Source organism: Typopeltis vanoorti, chromosome 26 (assembly GCF_054136105.1).
Source record: "Typopeltis vanoorti isolate ZY-2024b chromosome 26, IOZ_Tvanoo_1.0, whole genome shotgun sequence".
Taxonomy (NCBI): Eukaryota; Metazoa; Arthropoda; class Arachnida; order Uropygi; family Thelyphonidae; genus Typopeltis; species Typopeltis vanoorti.
The window spans coordinates 19,891,887-19,909,868 of NC_143574.1; the positions used below are offsets into that span (position 1 = coordinate 19,891,887).

The following is a 17,982-nucleotide window of genomic DNA, read 5'->3' on the forward strand; positions in this document are numbered from 1 at the left end:
AAGTTTCAATGAAAAAAATCCTGATTGTCACAAACAAAAGTCACTGAACAATGTCTTAAATATATTTACTGTTTAAGACTTTGCCAACTATTCCTTCAGCATGCAACAAACTAACTTTTTAATTAATTTTTAATAAATTAAAAATTAGCTTTCAGGGATGGAATTTTGTTCTATCCATCTCCCTTCAATCTATGAAATATATTGTTCACATTAATCTGGAAATAACTCCTTACATGTCTCACTCAACCAGCCTGGTTGGGTGAGGTAGTTACTATATGCTCTCTACCCCAACAGGCTGAGGATTTAAATCCCACCATGGGCATGAATGTTTGTGATTGTCTTTAAGTGAGAAAGAAATTTCATTGCCTGATGTGAGACTACTGTCCCATTTACTGATGGCCTAAGTCTCTTGAAAAAGTTCCGTGTTTCTGGCACATATACACTCATCTCCATCCACTAATAACTTTAATTTTTCCTGAGGAAGGTTTATAATTTTCATGGGTGTAAATCAAATGCACATTCTTTCTTCTACCAGATTCTGCAATGCATTTCCTCAATTTATCCTTAAACACAACATTCCAGAGATGTGATTTTTTTTTTCTAATATAATACATTTCCACACACAAGAGGTCACAAGGCTTATAGCAACACTTGCTCACCTCATGGATAACACATGCACACTCAGCTCCATCCAATCTAATAGCTTTAATTTGTTCATGACTGTGGAAGTGAACAAAGCACTCTAGACACATAACACTGAATCCATTTAAGTGGATTTAAATAAGTCAAAATATAAGTCCTTCCATCTCAAATTCAGTCCACAGGTCAACAAACTCTACACGATTCCTTCTGCATAACCTGCACATTGATTCATTTGCAATTATTTCCCTCCTCCTCAATTTGCCTCTATCATAGCATGGCAGCAAAATTATAATCTTCACCGTTTAACTCTTCTTTTTTGCTTCTTCCAACAATTCTTTCATATTTTCTCTCATACATTATTTTTCACCTTTCAAATCATTAGTGACAGCAAAAAACAATGAATTCTGGCATCCTCACAGCTTTGCTATTATTAATTTTTGCACCAGGGAAACAAGATTTAGTCATGCTTTCATTAAGTACTCCTCTTATCATAAAATTACATGAAAAATTTTTCTCTTTAACCTCTTTCTCTCATTTACTCATATGATCTTGTTACTAATCTCACACTTTCGCTTTTTTCTTTTCTCAGCTCTACTAATCTCTTGACATTTCTTCAATCTTTCAATTTTGCAACTTGTCTTGTGAAGGACTACATGTAAATGCACTATTTCCTCCTCAAGGTCCTCTTCATTCTCCTGATGTCCCACCACTGCACTTTTGATATTATCGCCAATATTAACATTTTCTGGACTTCTGTGAATATTATCTACTTGTTTTACTCTCTTCACCAAACTGTCATTCATTCTTAAAATGCTTTCCACATATTTGCTCATCTAGAGATGTACGGTCTCACTTTCCTTACAAACAAACATTTATCCCATACATGTTGCACTAAACAAAATCTTGCACATTCAACTCACCCAACAAAGACATCTTGGTTGTCTTGTTCTATTACTCATTTGGCACAATACAGGGCAATATCTATTTTAACACAATTATAAAAGTTTTTCTTAAATTTCTATAAGCATCTATCACAGATGCTTATGAAACAAACAGCTACAATAAATTAATTTAATATTATTACATAAAAATTTGTAAGATTTTACTTAACTTTCACTCAAGCCAACAAACCACTGAGGATAGTTTATTGTCTTTAGCACAGTATGTATGTGCAGAGAAATGTGGAGGATGTGTGTTGGTGGAGAGACTGAAGAGCGAGACAGAATGGATGAACAGAAAGTGTGACATTTTGAAGGACTGTGAGGCATCAGTAAATGAGAGCAGGGAACAAGGAGTGCATGTCATACAAAGATCAGATGGCAGTGAGAAACCTAAGGTTGTTGACTGGATTAACCAGAAGTGTGACATGTAATATCGAGTATGAAAGAAAACTTAACTATGGGAATGAAAGTGTATGATTGATGGAACAAAAGCAATCATGGCTGTATACCTAAGAGGAATGAAAGAGAGAGCAATTTCCAGAATGCAAGAGAGCAAGTGTGACGTGAAAGGAAGGCAAGATTGATGAATGAGTATGAAATGAGCATGATTTGAAGAATATGAATGAAAGGGTGTGAAAAAATAGAAGAAAATTCATTTTAGAAATTATGGACTTTACACCTGGGTTATAAATAACTATTTTAATTTCTTGACATTTCGACCTTCATATTGCGGTCATCATCTAGAGTATATACAAATATACAAGGACAAGCTGAGTTACATTTCACACAGTAAACTACAGAAATAATGATTTGATCACCGGTTATTCTACTGGCATAACCTCTAGTGAAAAAAATAAATAAATACAGATAAAATTACAGATTAATTAATTATTTAAAAACTACATCAAAGGTAAATTCTATTTAAGATAACTTGAGAGAAACATTCTTTCTTATAGATAGTTTTCTTACAGTAACAATGATGTCCTATTTTTAACATTACAATTGTTATATTAGATTTAGGATTCTGGATTATCTACAGTCTTGTTTATAGTTAACTCTTAGGGAGAAAGGTTTCGTGGGTAGAATATGTGCCTTCGATATACTTGGGATTTTTAGACCATCATTATTGTTCAGATTTGGGTGGTTCATAAGAATCTCACAGGCTTCCTTGAATTTGTGTTCATACCATGTTTTGGTGTGATGTAAACAACTGGTGCTTTTCCAGTCAATTCTATGTAAAGTGTTCAGGGCAGGATCAGAAAGGCCAGCTTCACCATAGTTATCATATTTAATGTCATTTATGTTCCTTTTGTCTGATAGGAATTGTGTGTCCTGTTTCCCCTATATGTGGTAGATTACAGGTGCAGTAAATACTGTATACTCCAGGGTGGGCCAGTGGAGAGAGTGGGTCTTTGGATGAGTTGAGTAAGATTTTTAATTTTACAGGAGGTTTAAAGATGGCTTTGAGGTTGTATTTCTGTAGTATTCTATTTATTTTATCTGATGTTCCTTTAATGTAAGGAATAGTTACAGTTTTATCGTAGTCTGGTTTATCTTTGTTTTTTATTGAGGTCTTGTAGAGAATTTTGTTAATAGTGTTTTGGCTGTAACCATTTTTCAGAAAAGTATTGCTGATAACTTTAAATTCGTTCTTTCAGCACTTGTTCAATAGAGCAGATCTTCAAAGCCCTGTTTTTTAGAGTATTAATAACATCTAGTTTTTGTGTTGGGTGGTGGTAGGAGTTTATGTGTATATGTTGGCCAGTATGTGTCACTTTCTGGTAAACAGTGAAGGAAAGACTGCCAGAAGGAAGACATGCGAGAAGTGTATCTAGAAACGGAAATGTATTCTGTTTTTTAATCACATTGTGAACTGAATGTGTTTGTGTTGTTTGTTTAGGTGGCTAAGGAAAATGCCTAGTGTCTGGCAGACATTAGGCCAGATTGCGAAAACATCATCAACGTATCTAAGCCAGACTTTGGGTTTTAAAGGAGAGGAATGTAGAGCATGTTGCTCAAAATGTTCCATATAAAAGTTAGCAATAGGGAAGAGGGAGATAATGGCGAGCCCATGGCTGTGCCTTCTTTTTGTGGGTAGAAAGCATTTTGCCATACAAAATAACCAGACCGTAATGCATGCGCAAAGAGTGCTGTGATAGCTGGAGGGGAATTTGTTCTGTAAAAGAAGGATTGTGTCATTGATTGGGACATTCGTAAAGAGGACAGAGACATCAAAACTGAATAATAAATCATCTCTGGCTAATATATACACAAACTCCTACCACAACCCAACCTAAAAACTAGGTGTTATTAATACTCTAAATAACAGGGCTTTGAAGATCTACTCCAATGAACAAGCGCTGAAAGATGAATTTAAAGTTATCAGCAATACTTTTCTAAAAAATGGTTACAGCCAAAACACTATTAACAAAATTCTCTACAAGACCTCAATAAAAAACAACGATAAGCCAGACTACGATAAAACTATAACCATTCCTTACATTAAAGGGACATCAGATAAAATAAACAGAATACTACAGAAATACAACCTCAAAGACACCTTTAAACCTCCTACAAAATTAAAAAGCTTACTCAACTCATCCAAAGACCCTCTCCTTCCACTGGACCACCCTGGAATATACGGTATTTACTGCACCTGTAATCTACCACATATAGGGGAAACAGGACACACAATTCCTATCAGACAAAAGGAACATAAACGACATTAAATATAATAACTATGGTGAAGCTGGCCTTTCTGATCATGCCCTGAACACTTTACATAGAATTGACTGGAAAAGCACCAGTTGTTTACATCACACCAAAAGACGGTATGAACGCAAATTTAAGGAAGCCTGTGAGATTTTTATCAACCACCCTAATCTGAACAATAATGATGGTCTAAAAATCCCAAGCATATGGAAGACATATTCTACTCACGGAACATTTCTCCCTAAGAGTTAACTATAAACAGGACTGTACATAATCCAGAATCTAATATAACAATTGTAATGTTAAAAATAGGACATCATTGTTACTGTAAGAAAACTATCTATAAGAAAGAATGTTTCTCTCAAGTTATCTTAAATAGAATTTAGCTTTGATGTAGTTTCTAAATAATTAATTAATTTGTAATTTTATCTGTATTTTTTTTTTCATTAGAGATCATGCCAGTAGAATTACAGGTGATCAAATCATTGTTTCTTTAGTTTACTGTATGATATGTAACTCTTTGAAATGTAGCTTGTCCTTGTATATTTGTATATACTCCAGATGACCTTAATATGAAGGTCGAAACATCGGGAAATTAAAATAGTTATTTATAACACGGGTGTAAAGTCCATAATTTTTAAAATGAATGCTGATCACCATGCAACACTAAAAGAAAGGGAACATAAAGAAAAGAAGTGGTGAATAATGGAGTTTCCATTATTAAAGGTATGGCGAATGAGGAGGAGCACAAGATAAACTTTTGAAGAGGGACGATGAACACAGTGATTGATGCTTTAGCAAGAGATTTTTTATTCTTATTCTTATTATTATTCAGACCTCAATGGAGTCAAAAGACTTATCACGGGAGGTCCTTCCTAGGAAACACAAAGTCTATCAAGACTCATCGCGGGAGGCCCTTTCTAGGAAATGCAAAGTCTATCAAACCACTCCTTAAACTCATTGACCGTTCTCGCCACTCTATCAGGCAATGCATTTAATGGTTTGACCATCCTCAATGCAAAGAAACCACTCCTCACCCTCTTGCTCACAGTTTTCTTTCGTAACTTTTAGAGATGGCCCTTGTCATCACTCCTTCCCACTGTTCAATCAAACTGAAAGAATTCCCCAGTGTCAACCCTGTAACCACCTCTCACACAGCTTACACATGCTGTCAGCTACTTCTTCATGTATGTATAGAATATATCATGATGCCTTATAATCCACACCACCCATTCTCAAAAAACACTTACACACTGAGAGAGGACAATTTGTTCAAAGTAGCCTATGAAACACAGCTCAGGTACTTTTGCAATACTTTTTAGCCAAGAGCTAAAACCTCTATAAAACATAATATACTGCATGCACCCCTGAAGTTCTATGTGAATATTATCTCTGTGCTACTTTCAAACCACTCATTCAGCTGGCTACCTTCATTCACTCTCTAAAGATAAACTTCATTCTGTGGCACATTCTGGAATGTGTAAAGTTCATTTTACCTGCAGTTTAGCCTACTTTAGACATATGGTAGATCAGTTAGCATCCATCTTGAAAAACACAAAAATTATGCAATCATCTGTATGGTAAGTCTGGACTAACAGACCATGCTCTGGATACTCCTTCACACAGGATTAAATGGAACAAGAAGACATTGGTATTACATAGAAATGTTACAGGTCTGAGAGACTATTTTTAGAATCAGCATCAGCTATAAGCACACTCTCTCAACCTCAAGTACCATTGCATTAATCTGCCAAGGATCTGAAAGACAGTCATTCTGAGACCATAGACTGGCATCTCCAAATTAGCTTTATGGTTATCTGGCCCATAGAGGACACTTGGCAGATTAATGCAATGGTACTTGAGGTTGAGGGAGTGTGCTTATAGCTGATGCTGATTCTAAAAATAGTCTCTCGGACCTGTAACATTTCTATGTAATACCAATGTCTTCTTGTTCCATTTAATCCTGTGTGAAGGAGTATCCAGAGCATGGTCTGTTAGTCCATGTTAGTCTGTTAGGACATAGTCTATTTCAGTTACAATTTTGTAGAAACAATTTCTTTAATTGTTTCTACAGAAGTTTAGTTGTGTGTGCACTTGTCCAAGCTGTAATTTTTGCTCTGAAGATATAATGGATAGAAAACCAGTGAAATATTAAGTTCAATAAATTAATTATATTTTTTCTTCTTTTGGTGTTGTTTATCCCATGAAGCATTATTATGAATACCTCTCTACATATTCAACCATTACATGCAAGTATTTGTCATATCTGAGCAAAAGTTTTTGTATCCCCTCATCAAAGTAGTTTGCTGCCAATGTTTTGATACAATCCTTCAAAAGCTATCTCCATACCATCATTGCTGTTCAAATGTTGAGCTGCTAAAAATCTCTACAATGAAGAAAAAGATGGCAGCCACTGGATGCAAAGGGTTATAGGTTCAGTGCTGAAGGATTCTGCAGTTGAGCTGTTCAAGGCAGTTGGGCATGTTTGAGGAGCAGTGTAGGGCCATGAATCAAACAACTCCATAGCCGAGGAGGCCTTGTCTTTTGTTTTGAATAGACAACCGCAATTTTTTTTAGTATCTCACAGTAAACATCGGTGTTTATTATCATTTCTTAAGGCATAAAATCAATCAGCAAAATTATGATGTTTATCCTAAAACGTGGCACATGTGATCTTCCAGAAGGGATGTATCTACTTGAATTTCTTTGCCTTTGGAAATCTGCTATGCTGCCATTGCAATGATTACTGCTTACTCTCTGGTGTTGTGTGAGAAATCCGGGTTTCATCTCCTGTCACAACATGGCTGAAAAATTCATCATCTTTATTGTGATACTGCTCCATAAAGTTTAGTGCAATTACTGTATGTTTTGTTTTGCAATCATCAGTGAGCATTTAAGGCATCCATCTCGAAAATAATTTGCAATATCGTAGGTCAAGAATTTGCAATTCTTGACCATGCAAAATGACAATTTTGCATGGTCAAGAACTAAAAATGTGCAGGAAATGTATGGTCAACTCAGAAATGATGAATCTTCCATTTTCTCAAATCTTATTCACCTGGTGGTTTCATTTCCCACCATTTATTTAGAGAGATGAATTTCATTGCCCAGTGTGAGACCACCACCCAGCTTATTGGAGGCCTGAAATGGCTTCAAAATGTTAAATGTTTAGTCTCTAGAGCAGGGCTTCTGGACTATGTAAAAATAAATTTTAATAGAAAAGATATATAAAAAATATTTTAAAAAATCCTTAACCAACCCACAGTACAAAGTGTACTTAGGTTAGCAAATAACCTTTTGTGATTGTGAGGAACATAAAAAAAAATAAATAAATAAAAAATAATAAAAACAAAAAAACAAAAACCTATGAATGTGAATGATGAATATCAAACAGGCCAGCTGGCATTAATCACTATTCATCATTCACATTCATCCTTCTTCACTGAACATCATACATCACCTCACCATTTCCTCGATCACAGCATTTTCTCTCTCTCTCTCTCTCTCTCTCTCTCTCTATATATATATATATATATTAGATGTGAGAAATACTTAGATCTTAGTTTCTGAGTATGTCTCACATTAAGTATTATTATTAAATTCAACAACATTATGTTGAACATTTTTAGAGTTAAGGAATCCATAATATACATACTAAGAACATCCTTTTTCCTCAGCTGTTCAAGTTCATCTTGTTTAATAGTAAACAATTCTTCACATTCTTGCCTTAAAAAATGAGAGTTTGTTAACATAAAAACCAAATATAACACAATAAAATATAAGTTAGCTAAGAGTCAGAATTAAAGCATATTCATAATAATAATCAGATAGTAAAGCACTTAAGGCTTTTTATTATGTCATTGAATTCATATTTTAATCCAATGAAAAAGCTATAATTAAATTATTTAATACCACTTTGACAGATTATTTCATATCATCATCATAAGACCTGGATGAAATTAAAAGATACATTGTGGAATGCCCCCCCCCCTCCCCACAGGTCATCAAACTATGCTTTAAATTCACTCACAGTTAATGACAAACTACTTAGACACTGCATTCCGCTCACCAGCCATGCAAAACGTGCTCCTCACTTCCCTGCTCAAACTCTCCTTATATAGCTTCCAGAGATGGCCCCTCATTTTACTCTTATTACTCTTCATTCTATGAAAAATCTCTTCCACATTAATCAAGCAATAATCCTTTATTAACTTATATGTCTCAATCACATTCCTCTCTCCTGCAATTTCTCAGTCTTTCTTCATACCACCATTCCAGAGACCATAAACCAGTTTAATCAACCATCTCTGTACCCCTTCCTATATCTTGTCTTGAAATACATCCTGTTGAAAACTAGATGATTGAATCTACACAGAGTAAATACATGTGTGACATGATAGTGACCTTATATCAAGGGCACCATAGCAATATTTCCATAATCTGTTGCAACGTTTTCACAATTTTAGCAATGCACTGTAACTTTTAAATACTTATTCTAGTATCCAAGATCCCCGATATCCCCACTAAATGTATAATCTGCATCATATCCTTACTCTATGACTTTTAAAACTTTATGCTGAACAACAGTGAACTGGAAACTCTCTCACTTGCTACTCATGAAGTCTATTCAAATCTTCTTGTAAAGTCACAAGAATGCAAGTAACTGAATATCCATATTTAAACCTCTACCAGTATCATGAAGCAGTAATCCCAAAACAAATAATCTCTAGGACACCACAAGTAACTATCTTCTTAGAATAGTCCTTCTACATACATAACTTACTGCTACCTACCAGACAGGTAATTACCTATATAACTCAGTAATGTGTTCTAGTTTAATAATGAAGGCCACCAGGTAGTAAGTAGAAGAAGACAGTAGTTGTGGGGGACTTAGTAAGATATGTTATATTCTTAAGATATGTTATATATGGTAAGATGTTATAATTATGTGTTATAATTTATATTTACTGAATGATAATACTGAATAGTTTTAGATTGGCTGCTGCTGTGTAATAGCTATGGTTAGCACATTGTGTAAGTAAATATGCAAGATTGACAGCGAAAAGAGTGCGACTGATGATAAGATAATGTGCAAGACTGATGGGAAGAAAAAAAGAGTGCAACTTGCAGTAAGATAACATGCAAGAATGATAGCAAAGAAAAAGAGTGTGACTGACAATAAGAAAGCATGTGTTACTGAAGGCAAGATAAGTGAAGGAAAGCAAGAAAGTGATTCAAGATTTGAAAGCAGAGTTGGCAAAGGTGATGCAAGAGATGAAGAGTATGAAGAGTGATATGAAGAGAATTGTAGCTATGCATGGAAGAGTGAAAAGGAATGAAATGAAAGATGAGCATATGAAAGACGTAACAAATGATTTGTGAGTAATAAAGTATGAAGATTCAATCATTAGAGGTGGGACAAATAATAATGACAATGCTGGTCTGGTTGGTCGAGTGGTTAGCATATCTGCTCTCCAGCCAAAAGGCTGCAGGTTCGAATCTCACCCTTCACATGAATGTTTGTGATTGTCTGTGAAAATACGAATGGTGGTGGTAGATGGTGTTGGTGGAGACTGAGAGCTGTAGAATGGGTGCCCTACCTTGATGAGTTTTTGGACTCCTTGGAATTATCGTAATAATAATAATAAAATTGGTTTTCCTGGAATAGAATGAGCAATAATTGAGACACTGGATATGAAAAGTAAATGAGCAAAGGAGTTGGTCAATGTAACAGAAATTAATGATTTGGTTGGAAACAAGAATTGGAGAATGGACATCAAGAGCATGCTTAGGAGTGTAAAGGATAATACAGTGGTAGTGTGTTGCCCAGGTATGACAGAAATGAGTTCAGATGGAGAATAAAGATCTTTATTCTCCAGAGACATGCGAGAAGAAAGAAGTGCAGTTAGTGAATGTGGAACAAGTTTAAGGGACAAATGGAACCATATAAGAGTTGCCATATATTGCATTGAGAGAACCATATATTGCATTTAAATGGTTTTGGGAAGTTGTTGCTGGAAGAGAAAGTAATGACTGCAGAGAATAGATATTAAGAGAATGTGGAAAGCAGAAAAGTAAAGCAGGAAAGATTAATGGAGGGCAGGGGCTCATCAATGAGAGATGAGTAGCATAAGCGAGAAGGATGGAGAACAGATGTGCAAGACAGACAGGGAAATGGGACAGGATCAGGATGCAGAGGAAGATATACCATGAGAAGGGTTGGTATGGTTTTTGGTTTAATGGTGCAAGGATAACTAGGGTCATGCTGCTCCAGTACATGTCTCAGCAGTACACTGGGAAATAAATACATAGTAAATACATAAAAGAGCATAAACTGGTATAAAAATCAGTCTATAAAAGCAAATTTTTAAAACAATTCATAAAAATACAAGTGTGTTAAATATAAAAACATAGGTGCTAAAAGCTTATAAATTACACTGAACTAATAAAACGGACATATACAATAGATACATAATTTATATATGGTGATAAAGATTAATGCTCTGCAAAAATTTAAAAACAGAAATAATACTTGATGAATCTAATAAAATCTGCCTGAGTATATAAGGCTAAGAGAGATTATGAATATATGTACAAATGTGACCGCATTCATTGACAAAATGTGAGAAGTCAATTAAAATAACTATGCAGTTAGTCTAGTACCACAAAACTCATATATAGGCATGTCATTACCCCTCAGTAGGATGGAATGTAGGATGAGTGACTTATGCAGAGCCAAGCAAGAACAACTTCCTCCTTTTGATCCTGTGCAGACTGAATTGGCCACATTTTGATTTCAGGCTTAATTTGATAGTTTATTGTTCGTTTCTCTATTCCATGATGACTGCCACTGGGATAAAAGTTTCTGTATGATGATCCTTTGCTCCACTGGTACAGTGCATTGATTAGATTGATACTTTATTGTGGATCAAAGTCAGTGCTTTTACCAGAAACTGCATGTTGCAATGGTTAGACCGAACTGTCATCAAGCCTTAAGAAATGCAACTGGAGCATTTCAAACTTCACTGATTCCTAGTCTCTATGTTGAGACAAATGAACCACCCTTATTGTGTGATGGCCAATATTCTGTTATACACTACCAAAATAAATCCCTGCCAGATCTTATTAGATGGCCAACTATTTTTTGTAGGGGATAGAAAGATCATGAAAGCTTGAGAAATAATCTGACCTACCTGCAGAGTCTTCAGTCTCATTTCCTTAATCCGATATGGAATGGTATTCAACAGAAGTGCAGAGATGTAGATCCAAATGTAGATTCCATAAATGAGAGAGGACATGCTGAATACAAGAGAGTCCTAGATGTATTTGCAACTCTATGCTTCTTATCATCTGTAAGGAGTTCTGTGAATCGAGATATATAAGGAACTTTGGTAATGTTACAATCTTATATAGTTTAAAGCAAGATCTATGGCATACAGCTCAGCAGTGAAGTTATATTCTAGTGGGATCTGATCAGAAGCAGATATTATGCTGTCTAGAAAGACAGCAGAAGATCTGAAGACAAAAAAATCAGAGCATTCCATTCTATGGGCTCGAAAGAGCTGCTGGCAGACAATAGGACAGATGGAATTTGGTTAGCTTGTTGGATAAAAAAGCTGCATTGTCACATATATGAATATGAATGCCATGGCAATAGTATATTTAAGAGCATCTGTGCAATACTGCCTGCCTGTTATAATATCTAGAGCTTCTAGGTGCTTTTGTTCCCAAACTTAGGGGCAGTATAGCAGTCTGATTAGCGTTGTACAGATTCTCCAAGTGTGGGCAAAAATTAGTTGGCCATGTAAGAAGATCTGGCAGGGATTTATTTTGGTAGTGTATAACAGAATATTGGCTGTCACAGCAATAAGGGTAGTTCATTTGCCTCAACACAGAGACAGTCTGTCTCTATAACAGTCTGTCCAAGTAATTACTCTAGACATCTAGGATATTCTTATCTTCAGTTTTCACATTGCCTTTATCATCATTGATTTCTTTTATTGTACTCTTTCCTCCATTTTTAAGTTTTTTTCAATAGCTTCCAGAACATTTTGCAACCTTCTAGATATTTATTTTCTAGGAGAGCAGCAAAATGTTCTGGAGGGAGAGCTTAGAAATGTAGGACAGAGAACTGTAAATAAATGAAGAAATACTGAAATAAGAGAGCCAAAAGGCTTCACTTTGGCATGCACAATTATTCAAATTAAGTGAATGAATCCAACATTATTTCAAAGTGGAATAGACAAACTACAAGAGTTTCGTGCCAAATATAGAAACTATAAAAGTTTTGGTGGATCCAAGATTAAGCAAACCTTTCATGACAGGGGCAACTCATAGTAAAGGTGGAGTTAGCTCCGATCATTATCCTTAGTATTTCCCATAATGTAAAACTGCTCTGGGTAGTGACCCTCCCCCCAATAATGTATAACATCATACATGTCTGGTAGGAGATGTGTTTTACATTATGGGAAATACTAAGGATAATGATCAGAGCTTACTCCACCTTTACTAAGAATTGCTCCTGTCATGAAAGGTTTGCTTATGCTTGTATCTGCCAAAACTTTTATAGTTTCTATATTCAGCTTTGAAATAATGATGGATTCAATATCTACTTAATTTGAATAATTGTGCATCACCGAAGTTAAGCCTTTCGGCTCTCTTATTTCAGTAATTCTTGGTGCCTTTTGTGATGTGACACCTTTTTTGGCAACTTGTATGGTAAAGTATATAAGTTCTGTATCACTACAACCAGAGTATTTACATTGAGACCTCAACAAAGGTCAAAACCAGATAGTGATCCCCCCCATAATGTATAACATTATACATGACCACAAGGAGATGTGTTTTTTACATTATGGGAAATATTAAGGATAGTGATCGAATCTTACTCCACCTTTACTACAAGTTGTCCCTGTCATGAAAGGTTTGCTTATGCTTGGATCCGCCAAAACTTTTATAGTTTCTATATTCGGCACAAAACTCTTGTAGTTTCTCTATTTGGCTTTGAAATAATGTTGGATTCAATATCCACTTAATTTGAATAAATGAAGAAAGAAAACTACCTCAACTTTACCTTTATTTTTTCATGAACGATTTGGCTAAATCATCCATGATAGTCATCATCATCATCAAATTCCTGCCATGTATCCTCAAGGGGTGTACAGGATATGATAGTACTACATGAAAAATTTACATCACTACTAACTTCCTATCTACAATTTTCCTCCAAATCAGTCTGTTACTTGTCAAGACTCCAACATTATCAGAACTTATATTTCTATCGTCTAAGGCACTTTGTACCATATGAATCCACCTATATCTTGGTCTTCCTCTGGGTCATTTTTCCAGCCAACCTGGCAGAGAACACTTGTTTTGCTAATCTTTCCTCTACCATTCTGTTTAAGTGACCATACCACATGAGATTAGCTCTGTTAACGCATTCCTGGATGCTGACAATGTCAAGTTCTTTCCTAACATCTTCATTTTTAATATCATATTGTCATTGATTACATTTGTTCATGCCCCTAATCTTTATCAGGACTCTCATATCTGTGATCTCTAGTCTTTAATCAAGTATTTTACTTTTGACCCAGCTCTCAGATCCATAAGTTAAACTTGGTTTGAACATTGTCTTGTATACAGCTAATTTAGTGATTTGATTAATTTCTCTCTTATTCCATATAAATTTATTTAGTTGACTTCCTACCATACCAGTTTTGTTGATTCTGTTGTCTATTTCCAGATTTAATGTACCGTCTTCACTAAATATCGTGCCTAAGTAGCTGAAATGTTCTACTTGTTCTCTAGGTTCTCCATTCACAATGCAGTTGATATTTCCAGTGCTTCTGCCTATTTTCATTGTCTTTGTCTTGTTATTGCTGACCTTTATACCATATCTATTACAACAGTTATTCAATTTAGTCAGGGAATCTTGCAGAATTGTAGCAAATTTATTTAAAAGTATAACATCATCTGCATAAAGCAAAGAGCTGAGATTAACATCTCCAATTTTGATATCAGGTTTAATACCACTTTCCTGCATAATGTGATTCATATAGATAATGTACATCCTTGTCTCACATCAAATTTAACATTAAACCATCTTCCTGTACTTGCTTCAATTCTAACTGCTGACTTATAACTCAAATAAAGACTAAGTATTGCTTGATATAATGCCCCATTGACACCATATAACTGTAGCGTACTGAATAGCTTCTCTCTTGACACCCTGTCATATGCCCTTTCCAGATCAACAAAACTTAAATACAGATCTTTGTTATGTTCCCATGATTTTTCAACTATTTGTCATAAAGTGAAGATCTGATCCTGACAGCCTCTATTTGGCCTGAATCCAGCTTGTTCTTCGCCAAGCTTTTTTTCTACAATTCTTCTCAACCGTTTCTCAAGTATGCCTGCATAAATCTTGAGAAACGGTTGAGAAGAATTGTAAGGAACACTCAGTAGGAAAATATTTCTGTAATTCTCACATTTCACATTTCAAGCCTTTGATGGCTTTTTCTACTTCAAGTATGCACATGTATTCCTGACTGTATGCCTGTTGAGTATTTTTTTAACACTGTGCTGTCATCACTGCTTGTTTCATTTAGCAATTTTTTGAAGTAATTACTTCATACTTCAAGAATATCTTTTTCTCCCATTTTCATGTCACCTTTATCATCTCTAACTCCTTTTATAGCACTCTTTCCTCCATGTATGCCTGCATAAATCTTGAGAAACGGTTGAGAAGAATTGTAAGGAACACTCAGTAGGAAAATATTTCTGTAATTCTCACATTTCACATTTTCACATTTCCACATTTCAAGCCTTTGATGGCTTTTTCTACTTCAAGTATGCACATGTATTCCTGACTGTATGCCTGTTGAGTATTTTTTTAACACTGTGCTGTCATCACTGCTTGTTTCATTTAGCAATTTTTTGAAGTAATTACTTCATACTTCAAGAATATCTTTTTCTCCCATTTTCATGTCACCTTTATCATCTCTAACTCCTTTTATAGCACTCTTTCCTCCATCAAAGAGTAGTTTATTCAGGAGTAGAGTCCAAAAAACGGCCTGTGACTAGTGGTGTGCCACAGGGTTCTGTTCTTGGACCACTGCTGTTTAATCTGTTCATTAACGATATAGGGAAGGGTCTAAGTGGGACAGTTCATTTGTTCGCTGATGATGCAAAGTTGGGTAGGGCGATAGTGAATGCAGAAGATGTCAAAGTCTTGCAAGATGACTTAGATAGATTGGAGTTCTGGACTAAGGAGAATGGATGTCAATTTAATGTGACAAAATGTAGGGTTATGCATTTCGGAGTGAAAAGATTAGCAGCAGTATACCACATTGGTGGAACTGTACTCCAAGAGATTGATGAGGCCAGGGACTTGGGAGTGTTGGTGGATAGGGAGATGAAGTTTAGGGGGCACATTGCGAACGTAGCTAAATCAGCTCATCAACTCACTTGATTGTTGAAAAATACCTTGACGAGCAGAGAAAAACAAGTTATTGTACCTCTGTACCGAGCCCTGATAAGACCTCATCTCGACTACTTTGACCAGATTTGGTCACCTCGGTTCCTTCTTGATGGGGAGGAGGTGAAGAGGATCCAGAGGCGAGTGACTAAGATGATAGCAGGTCTATGGAATGAACCATATGAGAACAGGTTGAAGATTTGTGGGTTGCAGAAACTAGTTGATAGGCGGAAAAGGGGAGACATGATTGAGACATTCAAATTGCTAAAAGGATTCTATAGGATTAATTCAGATGATATCTTTGAGATCAGGAGTGGTGGTGGGAGAACTAGGGGACACCCATGGAAGCTGGGCAAGAGCGTGGTTAGCAGGGGTGTTAGAGCTGGGTTCTTTACTTTTAGAGTGGTAAATGAGTGGAATAAGCTGCCAGAGTCTGTTGTGGGTGCTATGACAGTGAGCGAGTTCAAGGCAAGGTATGATAGATACTGTGAGAATGTTGAACAGCTGCGTGAACATGATGTTTAGGGCCTCCCTCGATGAGTCTAAGGACTCCTGGAGTAGCCCGTGGTAATAATAATAATAATAATAATTTCTAAAATTCCCCTTTCCTTAATTTCTCCATTTCCTACACTTCAACAACCTGCAGAATATTTTGCCACTTCTTGATATTTATTTTCTATGTTCTTGTCAAAGTCCTCCCATGACTTTTGTTTAGCTAGTTTTACACAGTGTTTAGCTTTCTTACATTTGTCTCTGTATTCTCTAAGAGCACAAGCTGACTTATTTGCCATGAACTTTTGACATGCTTTCTTCTTTTCCTTCACTGCCTCTTTAACTTCCTGTGTCCACCACCATGGCGTTCTGATTTTTCTATCTTTGCAGACAACCTCACCACATGCCTCTTTGGCTGATTCAATCAATGTTTTCTTCAGGGCTTTCCACTGAATCTCCAAGGTTTGGATCCTGTTCTCAAACTTTTTCATTTTTTCTTGAATAATGTTTGTGTATTTTAGTCTACACTTTACATCTGAGAGCTGTTTAAGTTTTATTCACTTTAAAACTTTCTTATATGTTCTTCTTTTCAATATAAAATTTAATTTTATCATGCTCAAGACTAAATAGTAATCACTTTCAATTTCAAATCCTCTCATTTTCTTATTCCTTGCGTCTTCTCTCCATGTGGATTTGTGCACATTTTTATGTTGGAACATGGTGTTAGTAATAACCAGTCCATATCCTGAGCAGAAATCCAACAGGTATTTGCCATTATTATTAGTTTTGCTCTTTTCTCCAAATTTTTTCGAAACATTTTTGTATGTCTGACAATCATTTCCTACTGTGCTATTTAGATCCCCAACAAGGACCAACTTTTCCTTTTTCACTGTATCAGTTGCTTTCTCTAAAGCCTCAAAAAATTCCTCCACTTCTACCTTAGTAGAACCTTCTGTGGAATCATAGGCACAAATAAATCTCATTGTCCAGTTTCCCATTCTCATATTTGCCCACATCACTCTACTTGAGACTGCCTGCCATTCAAGAAGATTAACCTCGTATTTGTTGAATACCATGGCTACTCCTTTTTCTTGATCGTCATTGGCTGAATATAGCATTTTGTATTTATTGCTCAGAAAGATCTCGCCGGTTTTTGTGTTTTTTGTTTCAGTCACCCCTATTATGTCGATCTGGTACTTATCTAATTCCTCAGCTAACTCCATTTTTTTGCTATTCAGGCTTCTTATGTTGATAGTACCGATCTTTAACTCTGGTGATGTTGAGTTGGGGTATGTTTCAGATTTGTTCCAGTAGCTGACTTTTCGCTGTTCACCCTGGTTCCCTGGTGAAAACAATGGAGACCTTGTTTAACTGGGCGACACCCCAGCCGGCATGAAATTTTGTCATGTTGTACCATCATTTTGCATTTTTGGTTGGCTAAATCCCAAATTGCCAGCCCATCCTTGTTCATTCAGTATCCAGGTAGATACCCAACAGGGCGTGCCACGAGAAGGTGAGGATTGGACATTAGGTCAGAAGCCCAGGTCGGTTCTCTGCATTCCTTTAAAGTATATGTGGAGGTCTCCTCTCAGTTATACAGCTTTGACCCTTAAGCACCCCATTCATGAAAGTTTATATTCATAATACTTAGACTAATTTTTCATATCTATATTCTTGTTTATGCTTTTACTTTTCACATATCACATGATTTAAAAACCT

The 17,982-nt window shown here is 35.8% G+C and overlaps 1 protein-coding gene across 5 annotated transcripts in view; it reads right to left on the bottom strand.

The window, feature by feature from the left end:
• Window positions 1-17,982, bottom strand: part of LOC150092386 (E3 ubiquitin-protein ligase LRSAM1-like) — a 414,983-nt gene that overhangs the window by 125,618 nt on the left and 271,383 nt on the right. For all 5 annotated transcript variants that reach the window (XM_090415009.1, XM_090415005.1, XM_090415008.1 and 2 more), the window contains one exon: window positions 7,951-8,021. In XM_090415009.1, the coding sequence (XP_090271135.1) occupies window positions 7,951-8,021 (71 nt within the window). The remainder of the gene's footprint in view (window positions 1-7,950; window positions 8,022-17,982) is intronic.